General features: G+C 35.8%; 4 protein-coding genes across 4 annotated transcripts in view; all 4 read left to right on the top strand.

The window, feature by feature from the left end:
- Positions 1–1551: 1551 nt before the first annotated feature.
- On the top strand, positions 1552–23244 carry LOC130999813 (putative disease resistance protein RGA3). Its single transcript, XM_057925468.1, has 2 exons — positions 1552–1657; positions 20080–23244. The coding sequence occupies exon 2, from the start codon at positions 20099–20101 to the stop codon at positions 23192–23194; it is 3096 nt and encodes a 1031-aa protein (XP_057781451.1). The 5' UTR covers positions 1552–1657; positions 20080–20098; the 3' UTR covers positions 23195–23244.
- LOC130997037 (uncharacterized) overlaps positions 2574–23372 on the top strand; it is a 71946-nt gene continuing 51147 nt past the window's right edge. The window contains exons 1-2 of the mRNA XM_057922316.1: positions 2574–2754; positions 2914–2979. The gene's annotated coding sequence lies outside the window, so the exon portion shown is untranslated. The remainder of the gene's footprint in view (positions 2755–2913; positions 2980–23372) is intronic.
- Positions 3590–5710, top strand: LOC130997041 (putative disease resistance protein RGA3). The gene has a single exon (XM_057922321.1). It carries the CDS (start codon positions 3590–3592, stop codon positions 5708–5710), a length of 2121 nt encoding a protein of 706 aa, XP_057778304.1.
- On the top strand, positions 10009–13194 carry LOC130997040 (putative disease resistance protein RGA4). The gene has a single exon (XM_057922320.1). The coding sequence runs from the start codon at positions 10009–10011 to the stop codon at positions 13192–13194; it is 3186 nt and encodes a 1061-aa protein (XP_057778303.1).

The raw sequence follows: 23372 nt of genomic DNA, 5'->3' as shown, positions 1-23372 counted from the left end.
TAATAAAATAAACACGAAAGCTTTAAAAAGTAAAGGCAAAATTGAAATTTAATTTTATAAAAGAGAAATTCATGAAATAATCTAATACAAGTACTCCCTCCGTCCCAAACGAAATGTCCTCCTTTCCTTTTTGGGTTGTCCCAAACGAAATGTCCACTTTCCTTTTTTGGCAATACACTCTCTCTCTATACTTAATATTTTATTAATTTCCACCAACCCACTTTATCTACTTTATACACATTTCTTAATCTACGTGCCCAAAAGAAGGAGGACATTTCCTTTGGGACGGAGGGAGTATGAATTAGTTTAAATACGGCGTAACGGTGGATTTCAATATGAGATATTTGACATCATACATTAATCATTGGGATTTCAATCGTACTTAAGGGATTTTTAAGGGAAAAATTCAACACACTCTAAAACAAGAAGTGAGTTTAAATATGGTCTCATGAGATCATTGCGAGTTGAATATTTGATATTTTGAGTTTTGCTCAAACATTTTGAGGTCCGGTCCATTTTCTTCATATAAAAACTTCTTCCATTTTGTGTCTCTAAATTTCGTTTTCCCTTAAAAATCCTTAAAAATCCCTTAAGTAGTATATTTTTTATAAAATATTTATTATGTAAATTTTGGTGATGGAAAGATGATTTATCCCATTGAAGTCTAACATTTTTTTTTCAACCTAAGCATCAAAATAATATCGTTTTGTGGTGATTAACCCATCATAAATTTTTAAATTTAATTAAAAATTCAGATTTATGTCGACAATCCATTGATAATTTTAAATTATTAACAAGGGGACATTTACTGTCGTTAATTTCTCGACGGGACGTTCCATCGTTAATGTGTTAATTTCAAAGTACTAACAATGGCCGTAGCCCGTCGAGAATTCGTCGATAAGTTTCTCAACGTAATTCTTCATCGTCAATCTTTTTCCCCACAATTTATTTAGTGATCTCAGTTTTTTGTCGAGAGTCCGTGGAGAAGAAGATTAACTACGGCTTCATTCATGTTGTCGACGGGATTTTCCGTTGAGAATGATGGGTTTTTTTTTTTTTTCTTGTTGTAGTGAGAGATGTCTGTTAAATTTTATTATTTTGAATTAATATAATTTATTTTTCAAAGAAAATAATCAATATTTTGAATATAAATATAAATTTAGAAAGTTTGTACACGCTCGATTAAGTTCACGAGCCACAAAATATTCAATAAACAATGTTTGAGATTCGACTTGATATTAAATAAACCAAGCTTGAATACACTATTATTCGGTTCGGCTCGGTTCGATTACACCTCTACTATTATTTCATCCACAACATATTTAGCTATTTTATTAAAATTTGTATTATTTATAAATAATTGGAGTATTTTTTATAAGGAGGGATGAGAGACGGACGATATTCATACTACCCACCAAAACATTCATCAACTAACTCGTCAAAGTCAAAGTATTAAAAAACGCGTGGGCGAAGATTGAAATATAAGAAATGAAAAAGGAAAACCATATCTTGAATGAATGAAAGGCTATAAACTGATCTTGAGCTTGCATCACTCATCCAATTCTGCTCCTTAATCCTCTCTCTCTCTCTTTCTCTCTCTAAGTTATCAGCTAACACAAAGCAAGGAAGCAACCGTCATTAAAGCGCAGTAGGGAAGGTGAAGATGAATTTCGATTCTGCTTGTTGATTGTGTGTTCACACATAATTTTCATTATTTTATTTATAGTTTATACCATTTACTCACAATTTACTTAGCAATATCTTCAATATCTTCATGTTCGACTTTTTTTTATATCGCTTTTGCACAGATTTTCAAGCTATATATATTTGCTGGTGAGGATCAATAATTTGTGTTTAGTGTTTACATTTTCATATGGCCGTATATATATGGATTGAGACATGCATGAATATTCTTCACACCTTTAAAGTCAAAATGATACTTTAACCTGTAACACCAATAGAATAAACCTTGTAAACATAAATTATATAACTATTAAAGTTATAAATTTAATGAGTACAAGTACAGTTCGGTTAACAGTCACTTTTTATATATAAAAATAAGGGTTATAAGTGCTTTGTGTCTCTAAAGTTTGTTTTCTCTTCAAAATTCTTTAAATATTTAGCATTTTTCATAAAACAGGTCGATATATAAAATTTGGTGACGAAAAGATGATTCATCTCATCAGAGTCTAACATGAAATGTTCTTTTGAACTTTTTTTTTTCAACTTAAACATCAAAATGATATCGTTTTGATGCTCAAGTGTAAGAAAAAATTCTCTCTCTAATTTATCTCTAGCTATTTTTAGAATTTCATCAAGGTCGTTTTCGTTGTCGGAGTGGTTGAGAAATAATGAGGGATAATTATTGAATGAAGAAGAAGAAGAAGACAAGATAATGTGCTGCCTTGTTGATAATAAAGCAATTCGTGTGATAGAAAACATATTAGTATTTCAAATATTGTTTATGAATAAATTTTGTGAACTCTTGTTCAGTTTGCATCAATTCTCTCCCTCTCACACACACACATTCACATAGCCAATTTTGTGAACTCTTGTTTAGTTTGCCTCAATTTTGTAAGCTCTTGCTCAGTTTGCATCAATTCTCTCTTTCACACACACACCCACATCAAATTTTGCAAACTCTTGTTCAGTTTGCATCAGTTCTCTCTCTCACACACATCCACATAGCAAATTTTGCAAACTCTTATTAAGAAAGTGTTTGCAGAAACAGATCTTCTTGGAAAAGCAGACAAGGTAAAGGAGGTGCAGCTAACTACTATCTTATGATGCTTAATTCAACACATATTAAGCTGTCTTGTGCAATAATGAATTCATATCATAGACTATATTATCTATATTAATAACATTAATGAACTCTAGTCATTCTTTTGTATATTGTCTGTGGATGTGCAGCTTAGTCTCTGGAGTTTTGTTTTTGACAGGGAACTGTGTTATTGAAGTTAAAGCCGAGTAGGGAAGGTGAAGATGAATTTCGATTCTGCTTGTTGATCGTGTGTAGTGAAATTTGAGATTTTTCTTTTTTTCCTCTTTTTTTGGTGTTTCCTTTTGTACTAATTGACATGTTTGCCTATAGAAATCAAAAGCATTTTCCTTGAGTGAGCGAACAAACTGCTTGACCAAATGATCTCCATAGGTGTCAGCGTTATTGCATGTTTCAACAAAATGAGCCACATGTTGTCTAGGATTACCATTTCCATCGAATTGTTGAAACTTAGGAGGCTGATAGCCAAAAGGCATCTTTAATTGTTGAAACTTGTCTAGGATAGTATTTATATGTTTACCACATTGTTAGAATATTTTTTTGAAGAGACATTGTTAGAATATTTACTAAATACTACATTCAACAATATTTTAGTATATGAATACTATCCACCAAAATCTTTCATGAGCTAACTAGTCAAAGTCAAAAGTGTCGGCAAAGATTGAAATATAAAAAATGAAAAAAGAAAAACCATATCTAGATTGAAAGGCTGAACTCTTGAGCTTGCATCACTCATCCAATTCTACTGCTTTGCTATCTCTCTCACTCAATTTCTCTCTTTCTCTCTCTAAGTTATCAGCAAAAACAATGGAAGGAGGAGCTGCTACCGACGTCCTTCAAGTTCTAGTTCAAAACCTCATCGACCTCTCCAAGAAAGAGATCTCTCAGATCCGAGGTCTCGACAAAGATGCAGCAAAGCTAGCTGGGAGTCTCGACATGATCAAAAATTTCCTGAACGATGCCGAGACGCGTAACATCACCAACGAAGCTGTCAAGTGCTGGCTGAAGAAGCTTGAAAACGAGGCGTTCGATGCTGACAATGTTTTGGATGAGCTCAACTATCATATTCTCTCCAAAAAAATTAAGGCCTCCAAACCCATGAAGGCGAAGGTACTATCACGCTTCTCATCACCCTTCAATTCCATTGCGCGTCCAAGAAAAATGGCTGTTAGAATCCAAGAAATCAATGAGAATTTGGAGTCCATTAAGAAAGAGGCCACCGATCTTGGCCTCGTAGCAAGGCTTGCCATTGAGCCCACTTTGGTTGACGCTGCTATTTTTGAAACTGATTCATTCACTCTTGATCCTATTTTCATTGGAAGAGATGATATTGCATCAGAAATAGTTGGGATGCTTACCAATAGCATCACAACTGATGATGGATCAGTTTCAATCCTTGCCATTGTCGGGATGGGAGGATTGGGAAAGACAACATTGACTAGGAAAGTCTTCAATTGTCTAAAGAATGAGACTCGGTTTGGATTACATATTTGGGTGCATGTTTCTCCAAATTTTGATCCAATCATTCTTTTCAAGAAAATTCTCAAAGAGGTTTCCCAACAAAACAAACAGTTGCCTTCTAATCAAGTTGAAAGTTCTAGTAAACAGGATATTCTTTCAAAGCCTGATCAAGTTGAAATTGAGAGTAAGCAAGACATTCTTTCAGAGCTTCAAAAGGCTTTGAAAGATAAGACTTATCTTCTTATTCTTGATGATGTATGGAATCAAGATGTTTCAAAATGGGAAGGTTTTATGAATTCCTTGTTGGGAGTTAGTGGTTGTGTCAAGGGAAATGCCATCATTGTTACCACCAGAAATATGGAGGTGGCTTCAATTGTAAATACAATTCATATACATGAGTTGAAAGGCTTATCGGAGGAAGAGTGTTGGTCAATAATCAGAGCAAAAGCCTTTGGAAAAAAAGATGTTCCATCAGAATTTGAGGCCATTGGGAGAAAGATTGCAAGAAGGTGTCAAGGTTTGCCATTAGCTGCCAACATAGTTGGGGGAGTGCTGCACGATAAATCTGAGGATAAATGGCGTTCAATCGAGGAGAAATGGCTTTCACCAAAAGAAGGCGGAGATAATATCACAAAAATATTAAGATTGAGCTTTGATAATTTGTCTCCGCCATTCCTTAAGAAGTGCTTCGCATACTGTGCGATGTTTCCTAAAGGCTCTGAAATCATGAAACAAGAATTGATTGAGAAGATTTTCAATTACAAAGGCAAAAGATTTCCATTATGGACTGAGAAGATGTCAGTTCGAGATGCGCTTCAAGGCTCTTGGGTCCTACTTAACAACTTAATGTCATTAAGACTCTGGTACTGCAGAAAATCTGAAGAGATCCCAATGTTGGGGCACTTGCCCAATCTAAAGTCCCTTGGGCTGATAGGATTGAGAAATTTGAAGTGTATAAATTCATCATTCTACGGAATGGTGAACAAGGACACACGCATTGTTTTTCCAGCTCTCGAGAGGTTGGAATTGAAAGACATGCCTAAGCTGGAAGAGTGGGCAGAAATAGAAATTTCGGATGGAAGTGAAGTGAAGCTATTTCCTCGCCTCCGATATTTGGAAATTAAGTGGTGTGAGCAATTGATGAGTGTTCCAAGTCATGTCTCGTCATCATGCCTTGAAAGTCTGACGATTGGGAAGATCGGTGTGGAATGTCTGCCAGCTGATTGGTTATTGAGTAACAGCGAGACTCTCTCTTATTTGCGAATAGAGGGCTGCCTGAATTTGAGAGAAATATCAGATAGGTGTGGAGAAGAAGAATCAGAAGGAAGAAGCTTCCCAATCACATCCCTCCCTAATTTCCCTCGTCTAACAACTTTGACAATTGAAGACGTTCCTGAGTTAAGTTTGGAGACTGTGAATGCAATGCGGCGCCTCCAAATAGATGGCTACAAACACATTGACCCGTGACGGTGAGCATCAATATCTTTTGCTTGCTAAACAGTTGTATGTGTATTTTATTTGAAAAAGAAATTCTAATTTTTATCTTATTCTATGGAGTTTCTAATTCAATTGCTCTTCTTAGTTTGGGGATTGAGATTCAGCGACCCCACTTGATGTCCCACTTGCAATTTTATTTATATTTAGTTTAATTTTGAAATTATTAATTAGGATTCATTCCTTCTAATGAGGGTGTATAATTAGTACTCCCTCCGTCCCAAACGAAATGTACTGTTTTCCTTTTTGGGCTGTCCCAAACGAAATGTCCTTTTTCCTTTTTTGGCAATACACTCTCTATACTTAATATTTAAATGATTTCTATCAACCCACTTTATCTACTTTATACACATTTCTTAATCTCCGTGCCGAAAAGAAATAGGACATTTCGTTTGGGACAAAGGGAGTACTCCCTCCGTCCCGCGAGTCTTGACACGTTTGGGTTCGGCACGGGAATTAAGGAGTTGTAGATTAGTGTTTTAAGTGTGTAATTAATAAAGTATAAAATTGATAAAGTAGGAGAGAGAAGGTAACAAAAGTGATAAAGTAGGAGAGAGAAGGTAATAAAGGTGATAAAGTAGGAGAGAGAAGGTAATAATTATTGCCAAAAAAGGAAACGTGTCAAGATTCGTGGGACGGCCCAAAAAGGAAAACGTGTCAAGATTCGTGGGACGGAGGGAGTATTTTTTACTCCCTCCGTCCACGAAATATTGCCCTACTTACCCATTTTTCCTTGTCCACAAAGTAATGCCCTACTCTGCTTTTTGTACCATTACACCCTTTTTTCTTTCATTTATTTACCATCAATTGCCACTAATGGATCCACCATACAACAACTTATTTCATTTTTATATTCTACTTTATTACACTTTATTACTAGTGGACCCACCATACAACACCTTTAACACTTTAGTCAACTACTTTATCACTTTAGTCAACTACCCTTATATTTCACTCACAACCACTTTAACAGCTTTCTTAAAACCTGTGCCGAACAGTAAATGGGGCAATACTTTGTGGACGGAGGGAGTATCATTTAATTTTTTATTAGTTAATAATAGGTTGAATTTTTTTTAATTATGCTATATAATTTTATAAAAATTTATTTTTTTGAAATATATATTAGCAATAATTCATAGTATTATAATTTTATTTTTTATAAAAAAATTAGTAAAATAATAGATATAATAATGGAATATAGTAACATACATAAAATTGTGGGGCAATGGATATCATGCCTTAGTTTGGTGTTCCACTTATCTCAATATGCTTAAACATGCAATAGTAGATTAATTATTTTGAGTTTGTTTACTAAGTATATTTTTACAACGACTCATCATCTTAGCTTTTCTTCCACTGATTCTTTTTTGTATTGATACAGAATAAAGTGAAAGAAGCAAACAATTGTGTTTGACTTTGAGGTGCCTCTAAAGAATTAGGAAGTAAAGCAAGCGATCTAGTGAAGAAGGAATAAGTGAGTATCCATTTTCTCCATCATGACTTGCTCAACCTCTGTTCATAATTTTTTTTTTTTTTGTAATTCCATATATATTCTTTGTTTGAACTTTAGTTGTTAGGATTAATATGTCGAGGGTTGAAGAAGATGCATATTTGGATACCAATTTGTTTCACAATTGATATGAATCTCAAAGACTCAAACTTCATTCATCATTATAAGGAATTATTTTGAGTAGATCACTTCTATATCTATAGAAACAGTTGTCTAAACTAAGGATTCACATCACTATTTATGCCCATCACAAAACAGAGGATTCAGTAGCTGTGGAAGTTGAACACAATCCTAGCAAAAAGGGAGAAGGAAAGAATAATAAGAATAAAAAAGAAAAAGCCGAAGAAAGGGAAAGGGGGGTAAGAAAAAGAGGTAGACAACTTTTTCCATTTCTTGATGAATGAATGCTTATTTCTTGTGTTTGAATGTAGAGGCATGCTAGCTTGAATTTGATGAAATGGTGTTGGGGGTTGTATAAGTTGTATCAATATATATGTTTTCATGGTGTAATTATTAAAGAAGACAAATGATGAAGACAAGAAAGAAACATGTTTTGATGAAGATTGTCTACTTTTTAGGTGGATTTGCAGGGGCATATAAGCTTAATAAATGAATGGCTAATTGAATAACTAAGTTGAATCCAAGTTTGAGCTTAGATTGGCCTACTGGAGTAACTGTAAAGCTCCTATTGAGCCATTTTGAGTTTTGTTATAGATTTTCTATTAGAATCAAATAAATTTCAATTTTCAAGATGACATGAGGACATGTGAGATCCATTAATATAATTTCTGTAGGACTAAATTTCAATCTCTCAAGCATGTGTCTATTGTTTCTTTTTTCGAAAAAAACATGTGTCTATTGTTCAGTTTATATGATTTTTTCTTCAAAAGCTATTAATTTTACTTCATTATTGTTAGTTACGTACCATCAAACTTGAACTCTCTGTTATTGTTTAACTCCAAACATTAATCCTTGATTGCAGTGAGTATGATTCTAAAGCCATGGCAGAGACAGGGGAGCTTTTGAAGAGCATGGAGGCGAGGCGGCCTCAACTGGAGCGCTAACAAGCTTGCTCATGGCGAAGAACGATGACAGTGTAGTTGTCGACTCTGAAGAGAAGAATGATGACAAAATTTCAGACAGCAATGTAGAAGATGAAGATAGTGAAACAGAGGATTCAGCCGCTGTGTAAGTTGAACCCAATCCCAGCAACAAGGGAAAAGGAATGTATGAGAAGAAAAACTCAGCGCCCGGCACAGCCCTGCCTCATGACCTCCCCTGTCTCTGATCATCGAGAACAGGTGAGCCGGCCGGGAGTTTCTCGTCAATCTCTTCTTCACCTCCGCCCCCGACTCCCACGGGTACAGGGCCGCGAACAACCCTGGCCCGAGGATCGGGGACTCTATGATGGCTCTTGGACTACCATCATCAGCAACCACTTTGTGCAGGGACGTGATGATGAGATTTGCTCTTATGAGACCATCGCAAGTTGAATATTTGATACTTTGAGTTTTGCTCATACATTTTGAGGTCAGGACCCATTTTGTTCAGATAAAAAATTCTTATCGTGAGGATTTTTGCACTGAATCTGCAAATAATTCACTATATTTGTTGATGATAGAGTTTAGTGCAGTTGATGCAAGAATTTTCACAATTCTTACACTAAGAAATTTTTATTTGAATTATGACCTATGTTATAGTCATTATGTCCATGAAAATTGTACTGTTGTTTGGGAGCATTGGGTTTAACAAATTGTCATAAGATGTGTATAAAATGAAGAAAGGATCTTATATTAAAATTGAGCGGTGAAAGAGATCTACCAAATTTGATTTTTAAATAGTTGGATTTTTTTTTTTTGTAAATATTGAATATGAATGAGATTTAAAATACAAGAGATAAGTCATTTATATACATATTATAAAGGAGCCTGGTTTTACATGTTTTGATTTACCTACTATATCTCTTGTATATATTTAATTTAAGGTCAAATTGTGTAATTTAATATATTATATAGTACATAATAAATATAAAACTATATTATAGTTTATGTTTATATTTTAATAATTATTTAAACAATAGTATCTATCAGAACTATTCATTCACACAAATTACTATTCTTTAATTACAAAGGATTATTTAAATTAATTATGTAAAGATGAAACTTAACAAATAAACATAAATTTTACGTCAATCTTCTTTCTCTTTCATTTATCTCTATCGCTAGATTCTCACCCATGTCAACTTCTAAATCGGCTTATTTAGTGAGGAGTGTTTGTGGTGATTAACGATGACCAAAGATAGAGAGATTGTTTTTTAATTTTACTTCCCAAACTTGAAGTATTATGTGAAACGGGGGAAAAGAGTTAATGTATATAAATTTCTATTATAAATGTCTGATTATGCAAAATTCGATGATGGATTTTTTAAAATTTTATTTCCACTTAATCATCAAACAGTGTCGTTTTCATATTTATCTTTCTCCATTTTATTTATTCATTTGTTTGCTTTCATTTCATTTTTCTTTTTTATCTTATACGTTTGGCATCATTATTCATTCCTTTCTGAATAAGAAAGAATAAAAACAAGCCAAAGAAAGGGATAGGAAGGAGTATGAAGAAGAAGATGTGTTGTGAAAGGAAAGAATCAGAATTAAAGGCTGTAAACTCTTCAGCTTGCACCACTCATCGAATTCAATTCCTTAGCTCTCTCTCTCTCTCACTCAATTTCTGTCTTTCTCTCTCTAAGTTATCAGCGCAAAGAATGGAAGGAGGAGCTGCTGCTGCCGTTGAAGTTCTAGTTCAAAACCTCATCGACCTTTCCAAGAAAGAGATCTCTCAAATCCGAGGTCTCCACAAAGATGCAGCAAAGCTAGCTGGGAGTCTCGACGTGATCAAAAATTTCTTGAAGGATGCCGAGACGCGTGACATCACCAGCGATGCTGTCAAGAGCTGGCTGAAGAAGCTTGAAAACGAGGCGTTCGATGCTGACAATGTTTTGGATGAACTCAACTATCATATTCTCTCCAAAAAAATTAAAGCCACCAACTCCATGAAGGCGAAGGTACTATCATGCTTCTCATCACCCTTCAATTCTATTGCGCGTCCAAGAAAAATGGCTGTTAAAATCCAAGAAATCAATGAGAATTTGGAGTCTTTTAAGAAAGAGGCCACCGAGCTTGGCCTCGTAGCGAAGCTTGAAAATGAGCCCACCTTGGTTAATACTTCTATTTTTGAAACTGATTCATTCACTCTCGATCCAATTTTTATTGGAAGAGATGATGTTGAGTCGGAAATAGTTGAGATGCTTATAAATGGCATCACAACTGATGAACGTGCAGTTTCCATCCTTCCAATTGTCGGGATGGGGGGATTGGGGAAGACGACCTTGACTAGGAAAGTCTTCAATCGTCTGAAGGATGAGAGTCGGTTTGGATCGCATTTGTGGGTGCATGTTTCCCCAAATTTTGATGCAATAACTCTTTTCAAGAAAATTCTCAATAACTTGACATCTTGTCAAGTTGAAATTGCGAGCAGGGAAGATATTCTTGCAAAGCTTAAAGAAGCTTTGAAAGATAAAACTTATCTTCTTGTGCTTGATGATGTATGGAACCAAGATGGTTTGAAATGGGAAGATTTTCTGAATTCTTTTTTGGGAGTTAGTTGTGTCAAGGGAAATGCCATCGTTGTTACTACCAGAAATATGGAGGTGGCTTCAATTGTGAATACACTTCATATACATGAGTTGAAAGGCTTATCGGAGGAAGAGTGTTGGTCGATAATCAGAGCAAAAGCCTTCGGAAAAAAAGATGTTCCATCAGAATTTGAGGCCATTGGGAGAAAGATAGCAAGAAGGTGTCAAGGTTTGCCATTAGCTGCCAACATAGTTGGAGGAGTGCTACACAATAAATCTGAGGAAAAATGGCGTTCAATCGAGGAGAAATGGCTTTCACCAAATGAAGGTGGAGATAATATCACAAAAATATTAAGATTGAGCTTTGATAATTTGTCTCCACCATTACTTAAGAAGTGCTTTGCTTACTGTGCGATGTTTCCTAAAGGCTCTGAAATCATCAAACAAGAATTGATTGAGATGTGGATGGCAGAAGGTTTCCTTCAAGCTGATGGCAGGGATGACATGGAGTCCTTGGGCGAAGAATTTATCAACGTTCTTCTGCACAACTCTTTACTGCAAGTTTCAGAGAGAGATGATGAAGGAAATGTAAAAAGTTGTGGTATGCACGATCTTGTGCACGATCTCGCTGTTTCTGTTTCAAATTCCTCTAACAGTACAGGTGGTAGCAGCCGAGTTCGATACATGATTCTCAGAGCCCACAATCGTGGAGACGAATCAAGTCGTATCCCAAAAGAAATGGCAAAGTCTTTGCGTACATTACTAATAACATCCAAAGCTGATATTTCTGATGTCAACTTCTCAGACTTGGAAAGTTTGCATGTTTTACATCTTCACTCTGAAAAGCTGCCAAGTTCGATTCGGAAGTTGATACATTTGAGAGATTTTGACATTTCAAAGACAAGTATTGAAGTTTTGCCGGATTGGATTGGTGAATTCTTTCACTTGCAGACGTTGAGAGCAAACTCAGAATATTTGAGAAAACTGCCAAGTACGATTAAGTACTTGATTTACTTGAGGCATCTTTATATTACTAAGTGGGTAGAGTTGCCTATGGGAATTGGGAGATTAACTTCTCTCCAAACGCTAAAGTACTTTCCAGTGGGCGACGAGAATGGCTGCAAAATTGAAGAGCTCGGAAGTTTGAATAATCTTAAAGGAGAGTTACGGATTTGTCATCTTCAAAGGGTTCATGACAAGGAAGAGGCTGGGAAAGCCAATTTATTCAAAAAGTCAAAAATATTGAACTTGTGGTTGATATGGGATCAAGACAGAGAAGGTGAAAGAAATGATGAGGATGTATTGGAAGGCCTTCAACCTCACTCACATCTGAGGAAGTTACATATTGTGGGATTCAGTGGCAGTAGGTTTCCATCATGGACTGAGAAGATGGCAGTTCGAGATGCGCCTCAAGGCTCTTGGGTGATACTTAACAACTTAATGTCGTTATCACTCAAGTACAGCCGAGAATGTGAAGAGATCCCAATGTTGGGGCACTTGCCCAATCTCAAGTCCCTTGAGTTGAATGGATGGAGCAATTTGAAGTGTATAAATTCATCATTCTACCGAATGCTGAACAAGGACACACGCTTTGTTTTTCCAGCTCTAGAAAAGCTCGAATTGTGGCATATGCCTAAGCTGGCAGAGTGGGCAGAAATAGAAATTTCGGATGGAAGTGAAGTGAAGCTATTTCCTCGCCTCCAACATTTGACAATTTATAATTGCTCGCAATTGAAGAGTGTTCCAAGTCATGTCTCGTCATGCCTTCAACATCTGACCATTTGGGGGATCGGTGTGGAATGTCTGCCAGCTGATTGGTTATTGAGTAACAGCGAGACTCTCTCTTCTTTGTCGATAGGTTTGTGCCCGAATTTGAGAGAAATATCAGATAGGTGGGGAGAAGAAGAATCAGAAGGAAGAAGCTTCACAATCACATACCTCCCTAAATTCCCTCGTCTAACATTTTTGGGAATTCATGATTGCCCGCAATTGAAGTGTGTTCCAAGTCATGTCTCGTCATGCCTTCAACATTTGTCAATTAGTGGGATCGGTGTGGAATGTCTGCCAGCTGATTGGTTATTGAGTAACAGCGAGACTCTCTCTCATTTGAGAATAGAGGAGTGCCCGAATTTGAGAGAAATGTCATATAGGTGCGGAGAAGAAGAATCACAAGGAAGAAGCTTCACAATCACATCCCTCCCTAAATTCCCTCGTCTAACACTTTTGATAATCAAAGGCGTTCCTAAATTAAGTTTGGAGACTGTGGATGCAATGCGGCGCCTCGAAGTTGATCGCCGCAAATACATTAACCCGTGACGGTGAGTACACTACAAGAAAAATCACTTTAAAGGACATCAAAACATGTTATAATAGATTATCTATAACTGCATTTAACTTATGACGACATGGATTTTAAATGTCGTGTGTTCCAATGTAGCTAAAGCTTAAAAAGCTATAATGACAAGAGCAAGTGTTGAGATAAGTTCCAGAAAGTCAATTATCATTTGAATAAATGCCATGATAGCCCATCAATTACAACATCTTTATTTGCCTGGAAAAGATATTCGAATCATTTGTGACAATTTTTTTGTATTTCTGAATATAATATAATATAATATAATATTATTAATGACATCAATTTGAAAAGGCCATTTCACGGAAATTTAAGTTATTTATATTTTACATTATATAATTTCAATTTCTATGGAAGAGCTATACAATTGGAAATATAAAAATAATAACAATTAAACACATCCAATACAAAAAAAAAGTTATATATCAATAAAAAGAATGATCAATGAATCCCAAAATTTAGAAACAAGGTGTACACCACTTCATTGACTTTTATAGTAGCACTAATCGAACAACTATTTATAAGAATATCTAAATTTAAAAGAAAAAATAAGTAAAGTGCTAAAAGTGATGACATGCTGCACACTTGCACTCTCCTTCTGAAACCATGAGTAGCTGATCACCTCAAGTTATGCATTAAATCTCCAACCCATGTCTTTAGTTAATATGACAAGCACCTTCTTCTTCCTACAACTTTAAAAATGACCGATTTTCCTGAATTTGATCGACCAATAATAATTGACATCCTGAAAACAAAAAATAATATGAAAACATTTCAAAACCAAGACTAATATCAATTATTGTTAGAAATTGGATCAATGTATAAAGAGATAGATGCATTCTATTATTAAGAAAATAAAATATTGCACCATATGTAAGCATACCTTGATAGTTTCCACACTACTACTAACATCTTGAAGTATCTTAACAATTCTTTGATGGTTCATATACCTAATCATCCCTTGTTTCTTTAATAGCTATCTGCAAAGTATATTTAGCACATAGATTATTAATTAAGAAAGGAGGTACACCGAAACGTGCCTACTTCAAATCCAGTCCAACAATCAACACTCAAGAATTGTAAAGGATATATGACTACTGTCATTCAAGTAACACATTTAATACCAATGATCATAGTAATGAGAATAAAATTTTGCAAGACCGAAATGTTAGTTAGCAATATGTGGATAGCACTGAATATCATACCATGTAGGCGGCATAAGTTTCTTCAGGAATTTCTCCATTTGAACCGTGGTGTGCAATGTTATATGCACGAAATGTTTGTAATAGTTGCCTGTTTCTATCATTTCTCCTGCTTGGGAGTGGGTAAAGAGCTCTAGCAGAGCACCCAACAATAAGTAAAAGAAAAGCAAAAGGAACAAGGCCTACAAAGCATAAAGAAAACTATTATCACGTCTAATCACGGCACATACACATGATGAAATTTTACAAACATCAGCTGAAATTCCAGACTTACAATTAAGAACATGTGAAGAGGTCACAAGACAAGTATCAGAGTAATGAAATTAGAGAATACACAGGTCAAAACAATATGATTATGCAATCTTAGGTGAATTAGCAGATTATTACATGTAGTGTGATTTTTTCTGAGGGAAGACCTCATTCACAAATCACAATTATAAACAGCAGCCGAATACAATACAACATCTCACTCAAACAAAAGCCCAGCTTTCATTGGAGACTATCAGTAGAAGATTAGGAAATAGCAAAAGAAGCCACTCTAGGACCATTTATAGCTCAATGGTTCCTTTTCCCCATGTCGTTGAAATTATATCATTTTCGGTAAAAATCATATTATCTCAGGGCATTTGCTAAGCAATCAAATTTTACAGCCATTTGCAATAAAACAACAAGATTATGCACACAAATCATCTCCAAAAATCCATAAGATTTAGTATGATAACATGCAATCCCTCTCCCATTCATAAAACAACACGATCCACACCATTCATAAAATAAGCAGTAAAAATCTAGAGTGTCACCATGCAATGAATTTAAGTCATGGTGAAAATTTTCTTGTGGACTATGTTGAAACAAATGAGGCTGCACTTTATATGGTTAGCAAATACTATCTATTTAATTATGATGGTGCTTACACATATTTTGCAAATGGCAATCTCCTATAACACAATGAATACCGTGTGTGGCATTGTGCTAGCCAATACTGTTGGTGTGCTCTAAAATTCTCAAGTTTGCTTAGTCTGCCTGCTCTGAGTGCTCTCTAAATAGTTTCTTTCATGTCATCTCCTGCATATTCAAAATAATATAGACAAACTAAAGTCATAAAATCAATAATACATCTAAGAATAAGTATATGTGTACCATTTACATCACAAATAACAGAAAAGAGCATCCACATATTAGCAACAAAGAGATGAAAAGCAAAATAAGAGAATTGTTCTAAATCACCCCTTACCCTTACAAGTACTTCCTAGAAATTCTACAGAACAATATAACATATACTCTGATGAAAAGTAAAATTGCTGATTTATCTTTTCATAGCTATAGATACAAAGTATGACAATAATCACAACAAGAACATATAGAAACTTACAAAAATTAAAAGGACAAAACGAATGCACGATACATTAATAATTCAATTCTATTTAGATCTTAGTCGTCATGGCATGAAAGATTATCAGCAGAGTACAAGCAAAAAAATTATCAGGAGAAAATGAAATTAAAATGAATAATTCCATCGATACCACTTAGAATGTAGCGAACGCGAAGTCAATCGAATCTATTGCGACTAAAGTTGTCGAACACCTATAGTTGTTCTGCCCCTTCATAGCCAACACCGGCGGTAAAACTGATTACCTCCACCGCCTACCGTTTGCTCATCATCGTCGGCAACTGAATCGCTGATCGTCGAATGAGTTTCGATCTGAACCACTCCGCCCTTTGATCCCCTTGCCTTGTTCAAAGCAGAAACCCTTTACCCTTTCACTAGTTTCTATATCTAGTTATGTAATGGAGGGGCCGAAATTACAGAATTTATCGGTGTGGAGATAATCGATTTCACAAAAAATTGGGGAAATTTTCATTGTGTTGGTAGTGAAATGGAAGAGTCAAGAAAACCTATAACTCGTTGTTTTGGGAAAATAGAGGCATAGCATGAGCAGTTTTTTCTATAAAAAAAAAAAAGAAAAGAAATTAAGATGCTAAATTTTGGTGGGAGAGTTCGCGCCTTGGAACTTTCGTTCAATATGTTTTACTACATTTTTCTTTTTCATCATTATTTTTCGTTGATTAATTTAAAAGAATGAAGGGTGCATATCTTATACTCCTACTATTATTCATGGGACGTGCTGCAATGTCTTAATTGACTAACTATTTCCACACAAACTTTTTTATGTCATAATAGTGTTATCATTTATCAATATATAAAGCATGTTGTCGTAACAGAGCATTTATCATGACATATTTCCAATAGTGTCATAAAAAGGGTGTAGTTATAGGCCATTTTTGTTGTAGTGGTATCTATATCTTTTGCTAGAAACAGTTGTATGTGTATTTTATTTGAAAAAAAAAATTACTATCATTTAATTTCACTTTTATTAATTAATACTTAATAGATTAAAAATTCAAAATTATGGTATATAATTTTATAAAAAAAATAATTTTTTGAAATAAATATTAACAATAATTCATAGTATTATAATTTATTTTATAAAAAATATTATTAAAATAATAGATATAAGAATGGAACATAATGACATACATAAAATTGTGGAACAATGGATCTCATTTCTTAGTTTGGTGCTTAAACAATAGGAGATTAATTATTTTGAGTTTCTTTATATTTTTACAGTGACTTATCATCTTAGCTTTTTTTTTTCTTTTTTGTATTGATACAGAATAAAGTGAAAGAAGCAAACAATTGTGTTTGACTTTGAGGTGCCTCTAAAGAATTAGGAAGTGAAGTAAGCGATCTAGTGAAGAAGGAATAAGTGAGTATCCATTTTCTCCATCATGACTTGCTCAACCTCTTTTCATATATTTTTTTTTTGTGATTCCATATATATTCTTTGTTTGAACTTAGTTAATAGGATTATTATGTCTAGGGTTGAAGAAAATGCATGTTTGGATAACAATTTGCTTCACAATTGATATGATTCTCAAAGGCTCAAACTTTATTGATCATTGTAAGGAATTATTTTGAGTAGATCACTTGTATATCTATAGAAACAGTTGTATCTAAACTAAGGATTGACATCACTATTTATGCCCATAGACACAAAAGTGTATTACTTATAATGCTAAAATGTGAATTCACAACCAAGCTTATGTAAGGAGATCAAATCATTTCCTATTTCATGTTAACAAGTTGTAGAGTTTAATTACCAGCTCTAAGGTTGCAAATGTGAATTAGGAAACAAGACAAAACAAAACAAAAACAAAACGAAAAAGCAAGACGTATGCAATGTTTGTTAATCTCATCTCATGTTGGGCTTGGTTGAATAAATTCTGTTTTATAAATAAATCAGTTGTACCAATATATATGTTTTCATGGTGTAATTATTAAATCAATCCTTGGTTGCAGTTAGTATCATATAGGGGTTTTGGCAAATCAAATCACGAATTATTTTGAAATTGCAATTTTAACGTGACTTCTGAAGTGTGACAAATTGAATCATCATTTTTTCAATTTTCGCAATTTCATCCCCCCAATTTTTTCCGGTCGCCGGATTGTTGAATTGAAGTTTAATTATGTGGATTATTACGCCATACAATATTCATGTTACGACATTGTTTGCAATAAAATTGTTGAATATTGAAAATTATAGTGCAGACATAGGATACCATCCTTTCATAATTTGAAAAGAAAAATTAATTGAAATTCTACTAAACGACTTCGTTTAGGCCTCACAAAAACAATATCATCTTTTTCAATCCACGTAAACTCTAATTTAGAACTCCGATGATTGAAAAAAAATTGGGGAATGAAATTGCAAAAATTGAAAAGATGATGGTTTAATTAATTTACCACATTTCAAAAGTCGCGTTTTAATTGTAATTTCAAAATAATTTGTGATTTTGTTTGTCAAAACACCTGTCATATAACATAACCAAGTTTCAATTTGCATCATTAGAATCTTACAGGCAGAATGTTTGGTTTAATTTACTTTATCAACTGCATGTTTATCATAGTTTTTATAATCAAACGGAAGTAGTAATAAGACTTCAATTTTCATGGACGAATGCAATATATCTTTTTTTTTTTTTGAGAATAAGAAGGTAATATATCCTCAATATATATGTTTTCATGGTGCAAGTATAAAGAAGAAAAATGATGCATGTGTTGATAAAGAAAAGAATGGAGATTCACATCTTCTCTATCTTCAATCTTTGAGCAATCTTATTAGACAAACAATATGCCATTGATTGAATCGTGATCATTGGATTAACACCAACAACTCCCGGCAGCACACTGACATCACACACAAACAGCCCCTTTGCCTCCCAACTCTCCCCATTCTCATCGACTGCTCCTTCCTCTTCATCCACCCCCATTCTGCAGCTCCCCATCTGATGCGCCGAGCAATACGTCGTCCACTCCCTCGACATCGCCCTCGGCCACCACGTGGTGGCCGAGGAACTCCTCCACCTCCCTCTGCCCGACCCCCTCGCACCTCAGACTCTGCCCGTCGCTCTGATGCGTGCCCACCTCGACCGCCCCGGCCGCCACCAGTATCCTCAGCGCCCGGCGCAGCCCCGCCCTCATGTTCTCCCTGTCGTGATCGTCGGAAACGTCGTACTTGATCCGGCCCCGTCTCATGACCTCCCCGGCTCCCCTGTCTCTGATCATCGAGAACAGGTGAGCCGGCCGGGAGTATCTCGTCAACCTCTTCTTCACCTCCGCCCCCGACTCCCACGGGCACAGGGCCGCGAACGACCCTGGCCCGAGGATCGGGGACTCTATGATGGCTCTTAGACTACCATCATCAGCAACCACTTTCTGTCGACAATCCGTCGATAATTTTAAATTATTAACAATGGGATATTTACTGTCGTTAATTTCTCGACGGGATTCTCCCGTCGAGAATACAAGTTTCTCCACGTAATTCTTTGTCGTCAATCTTTTTCCCCACGCTTTATTTAGTGATCCCAGTTTTTCGTTGAGAATCCGTCGAGAAGAAGATTAACGATGGCTTCGTTCATGTTGTCGACAGAATATTCCATCGAGAATCCCAGTTTTTTTTCTTTTTTTGCACACCTTGAAGTATTATGCATAACGTGAAAAGGAAGAACATACAATTTTCTTGTCTTTTAATTGGAAAAAAACGCATTATACAGAGTCAGTATATATAAATTTCTACGTAACCAATTTATAAAGATACCATATTTATATATTTTAATACGTTTACCTTATTGTTAAAATATTAACTAAATATTATATTTACAGTTTTTTACTACCTTCATCCTTATAAAATATATTCAATTTGTCATTTTTGTCTGTCTTTATAAAACCAATTTAATTTATTTTTGATAAGTTTTTCACTCATAATAAAATGAGATCTTATGAGACTATTACTTCATTCACAACATATTTAGTTATTTTATTAAAATTCGTACAATTTATAAATAATCACTTCCTTCATCCGTTAAGAGTATGACACAATTGTCATTTTGGGTGTTTGCAAAAAGTATGTCATTTTTCAAACCTTATTATTGAGTTTTCGTCGTCGGTTGAGAAATGGTCAGAGTTGATGCCCTATAATTATTGACTTTTCGTCTCGGAGTAGTTGAGAAATGGTCAGAGTTGATGCCCTATAATTATTGACTTATCTCTCTCTCTCACTCAAATTCTCTCTTTCTCTCTTTAAGTTATCAGCTAGCACAAAGCATGGAAGCAGCAGCTGCTACCGCCGTCCTTAAAGTTCTAGTTGAAAAACTCATCGACCTCCCCATGAAAGAGATCTCTCAAATCCGAGGTTTCCGCAAAAATGCAGAAAAGCTAGCTGGAAGTCTCGACATGATCAAAAATTTCTTGAACGATGCTGAGATGCGTGCCATCACCACCGATGCTGCTGTCAAGAGCTGGTTGAAGAAGCTTGAAGACGTGGCGTTCGATGCTGACAATGTTTTGGATGAAATCAACTATCATATTCTCTCCAAACAAATTAAGGCCACTAAACCCATGAAGGCGAAGATATTAACAGGCTTCTCATCGTCCGTCAATTCTATTGCGCATCCGAGAAATATGGCTGTTAAAATCCAAGAAATCAATGAGAATTTGGAGTCCATTAAGAAAGAGGCCACCGACCTTGGCCTCGTAGTGAGGCTTGCCATTGCCAATGAGCCCACTTTGGTTGATGCTTCTTTGGAAACTGATTCGTACACTCTTGATCCAATTTTTATTGGAAGAGATGATGCTGTGTCGGAAATAGTTGAGATGCTTACCAATAGCATCACAACTGATGAACGCGCAGTTTCCATCATTTCCATTGTCGGGATGGGGGGATTGGGGAAGACGACATTGACTAGGAAAGTTTTCAATCATCTGAAGGATGAGAATCAGTTTGGATTACATATTTGGGTGCATGTTTCCCGAAATTTTGATGCAATAACTCTTTTGAAGACAATTCTCAAGAACTTAACTCCTTGTCAAGTTGAAAATGCGAGCAAGGAAGATATTCTTGCAAAGCTTAAAGAAGCTTTGGAAGATAAAACGTATCTTCTTGTACTTGATCATGTATGGAATGAAGATACTTCCAAATGGGAAGATTTTATCAATTCCTTGTTGGGAGTTAGTTTTGTTAAGGGAAATGCAATTGTTGTTACCACCAGAAGTATGACGGTTACTTCAATTGTGAATCCACTTCATACATATGAGTTGAAAGGCTTATCGGAGGAAGAGTGTTGGTCAATAATCAAAGAAAAAACATTCGGAAAAGAAGATGTTCCGTCAGAATTTGAGGCAATTGGGAGAAAGATAGCAATAAGGTGTCAAGGTTTGCCATTAGCGGCCAACGTAGTTGGGGGAGTGCTGCGCATTAAATCTGAGGAAAAATGGCTTTCAGTCGAGGAGAAATGGCTTTCAGCCGATGAAGGAGGAGATAACATCAGAAAAATATTGAGACTGAGCTTCGATAATTTGTCTTTGCCATTACTTAAGAAGTGCTTCGCTTACTGTGTGATGTTTCCTAAAGGCTACCAAATCATCAAACAAGAACTGATTGAGATGTGGATGGCAGAAGGTTTTCTTCAAGCTGATGGTAGGGATGACATGGAGTCCGTGGGCGAAAAATTTATCAACCTTCTTCTGCACAACTCTTTACTGCAAGTTTCAAAGAGAGATATTTATGGAAATGTAAAGAAGTGTGGCATGCACGATCTTGTGCACGATCTCGCTTGTTCTGTTTCGAGTTCGTCTAACAGTACAGGTGGTAGCAGCCGAGTTCGATACATAATTCTCGGAGACAACTATTGTGGAGACGAATCAAATCGTATCCCAAAAGAAATGGCAAAGTCTTTGCGTACATTACTAATAGCATCCAAAGCTGATATTTCTGTCAACTTCTCAGACTTGGTAACATCCAAAGGTGATATTTCTGATATTAACTTCTCAGACTTGGTGACATCCAAAGGTGATATTTCTGATATCAACTTCTCAGACTTGGAAAGTTTGCATGTTTTACATCTTCACTCTGAAGTTAAAAAGCTGCCAAGTTCGATTCGGAAGTTGATACATTTGAGAGATTTTGACATTTCAAAGACAAGTATTGAAGTTTTGCCGGATTGGATTGGTGAATTCTTACACTTGCAGACGTTGAGAGTAGAGTTAAGATGGTTGAGAAAACTGCCAAGTACCATTAAGTACTTGATTAACTTGAGGCATCTTTATATTAATGAGTATACAGAGTTGCCTATGGGAATTGGGAGATTAACTTCTCTCCAAACGCTAACGCACTTTCCAGTGGGCGACGAGAATGGCTGCAAGATTGAAGAGCTTGGAAGTTTGAATAATCTTAAAGGAGAGTTACGGATTCTCAATCTCAAAACGGTTCATGACAAGGAAGAGGCTTGGAAAGCGAATTTATTCAAAAAGTCAGAACTATTGAAGTTGCGTTTGGAATGGGATAGATATGGCAGAAGAGAAGGTGGAACATATGATGAGGATGTATTGGAAGGCCTTCAACCTCACTCAGATCTGAGGGAGTTAGAGATTTACAATTACAAAGGCAAAAGATTTCCATTATGGACTGAGAAGATGTCAGTTCGAGATGCGCCTCAAGGCTCTTGGGTGCTACTTAACAAGTTGATGTCGTTAACACTCTCGAACTGCGATAAATGTGAAGAGATCCCAATGTTGGGGCACTTGCCCAATCTCAAGTCCCTTTGGTTGTGGGGATTGAGGAATTTGAAGTGTATAAATTCATCATTCTACGGAATGGTGAACAAGGACACACGCATTGTTTTTCCAGCTCTCGAGAAGTTCACATTGGAACACATGCCTAAGCTGGCAGAGTGGGCAGAAATAGAAATTTCGGATGGAAGTGAAGTGAAGCTATTTCCTCGCCTCCAACATTTGGAAATTTACATGTGTGAGCAATTGATGAGTGTTCCAAGTCATGTCTCGTCCTGCCTTCAACATTTGGAAATTGGTGGGATCGGTGTGGAATGTCTGCCAGCTGATTGGTTATTGAGTAATAGCGAGACTCTCTCTTATGTGAGAATAGAGGAGTGCCCGAATTTGAGAGAAATATCAGATAGGTGGTGGGGTTCGTGGGGAGAAGAAGAATCAGAAGGAAGAAGCTTCACAATCACATCCCTCCCTATATTCCCTCGTCTAAGAGAATTGATAATTGCACGCCTTCCTAAGTTAAGTTTGGAGACTCTGGATGCAATGCGGCGCCTCGAAGTTGATGGCCACAATGCGGCGTCTACCATCCATGGATGCAATGCGGCGCCTCACAACATTGAGATTTCTAGATATTAAGGATTGCCCAGAATTAGTGATTAAAAGTGAGGCAACTGATTCTGAATGCATGGCCCAAGCTTTCCCATATCCCCAGCATCTACATTGATGGCTCCAAATACGGTGACGGTGAGTATCAATATCTTTTCTAGAAACAGTTGTATGTGTATTTTATTTGAATTTTTTTCTTCTAATTATC

Source organism: Salvia miltiorrhiza, chromosome 8 (assembly GCF_028751815.1).
Source record: "Salvia miltiorrhiza cultivar Shanhuang (shh) chromosome 8, IMPLAD_Smil_shh, whole genome shotgun sequence".
NCBI classification, from domain to species: domain Eukaryota; kingdom Viridiplantae; phylum Streptophyta; class Magnoliopsida; order Lamiales; family Lamiaceae; genus Salvia; species Salvia miltiorrhiza.
This window is presented reverse-complemented; position numbering and strand designations above follow the sequence as displayed.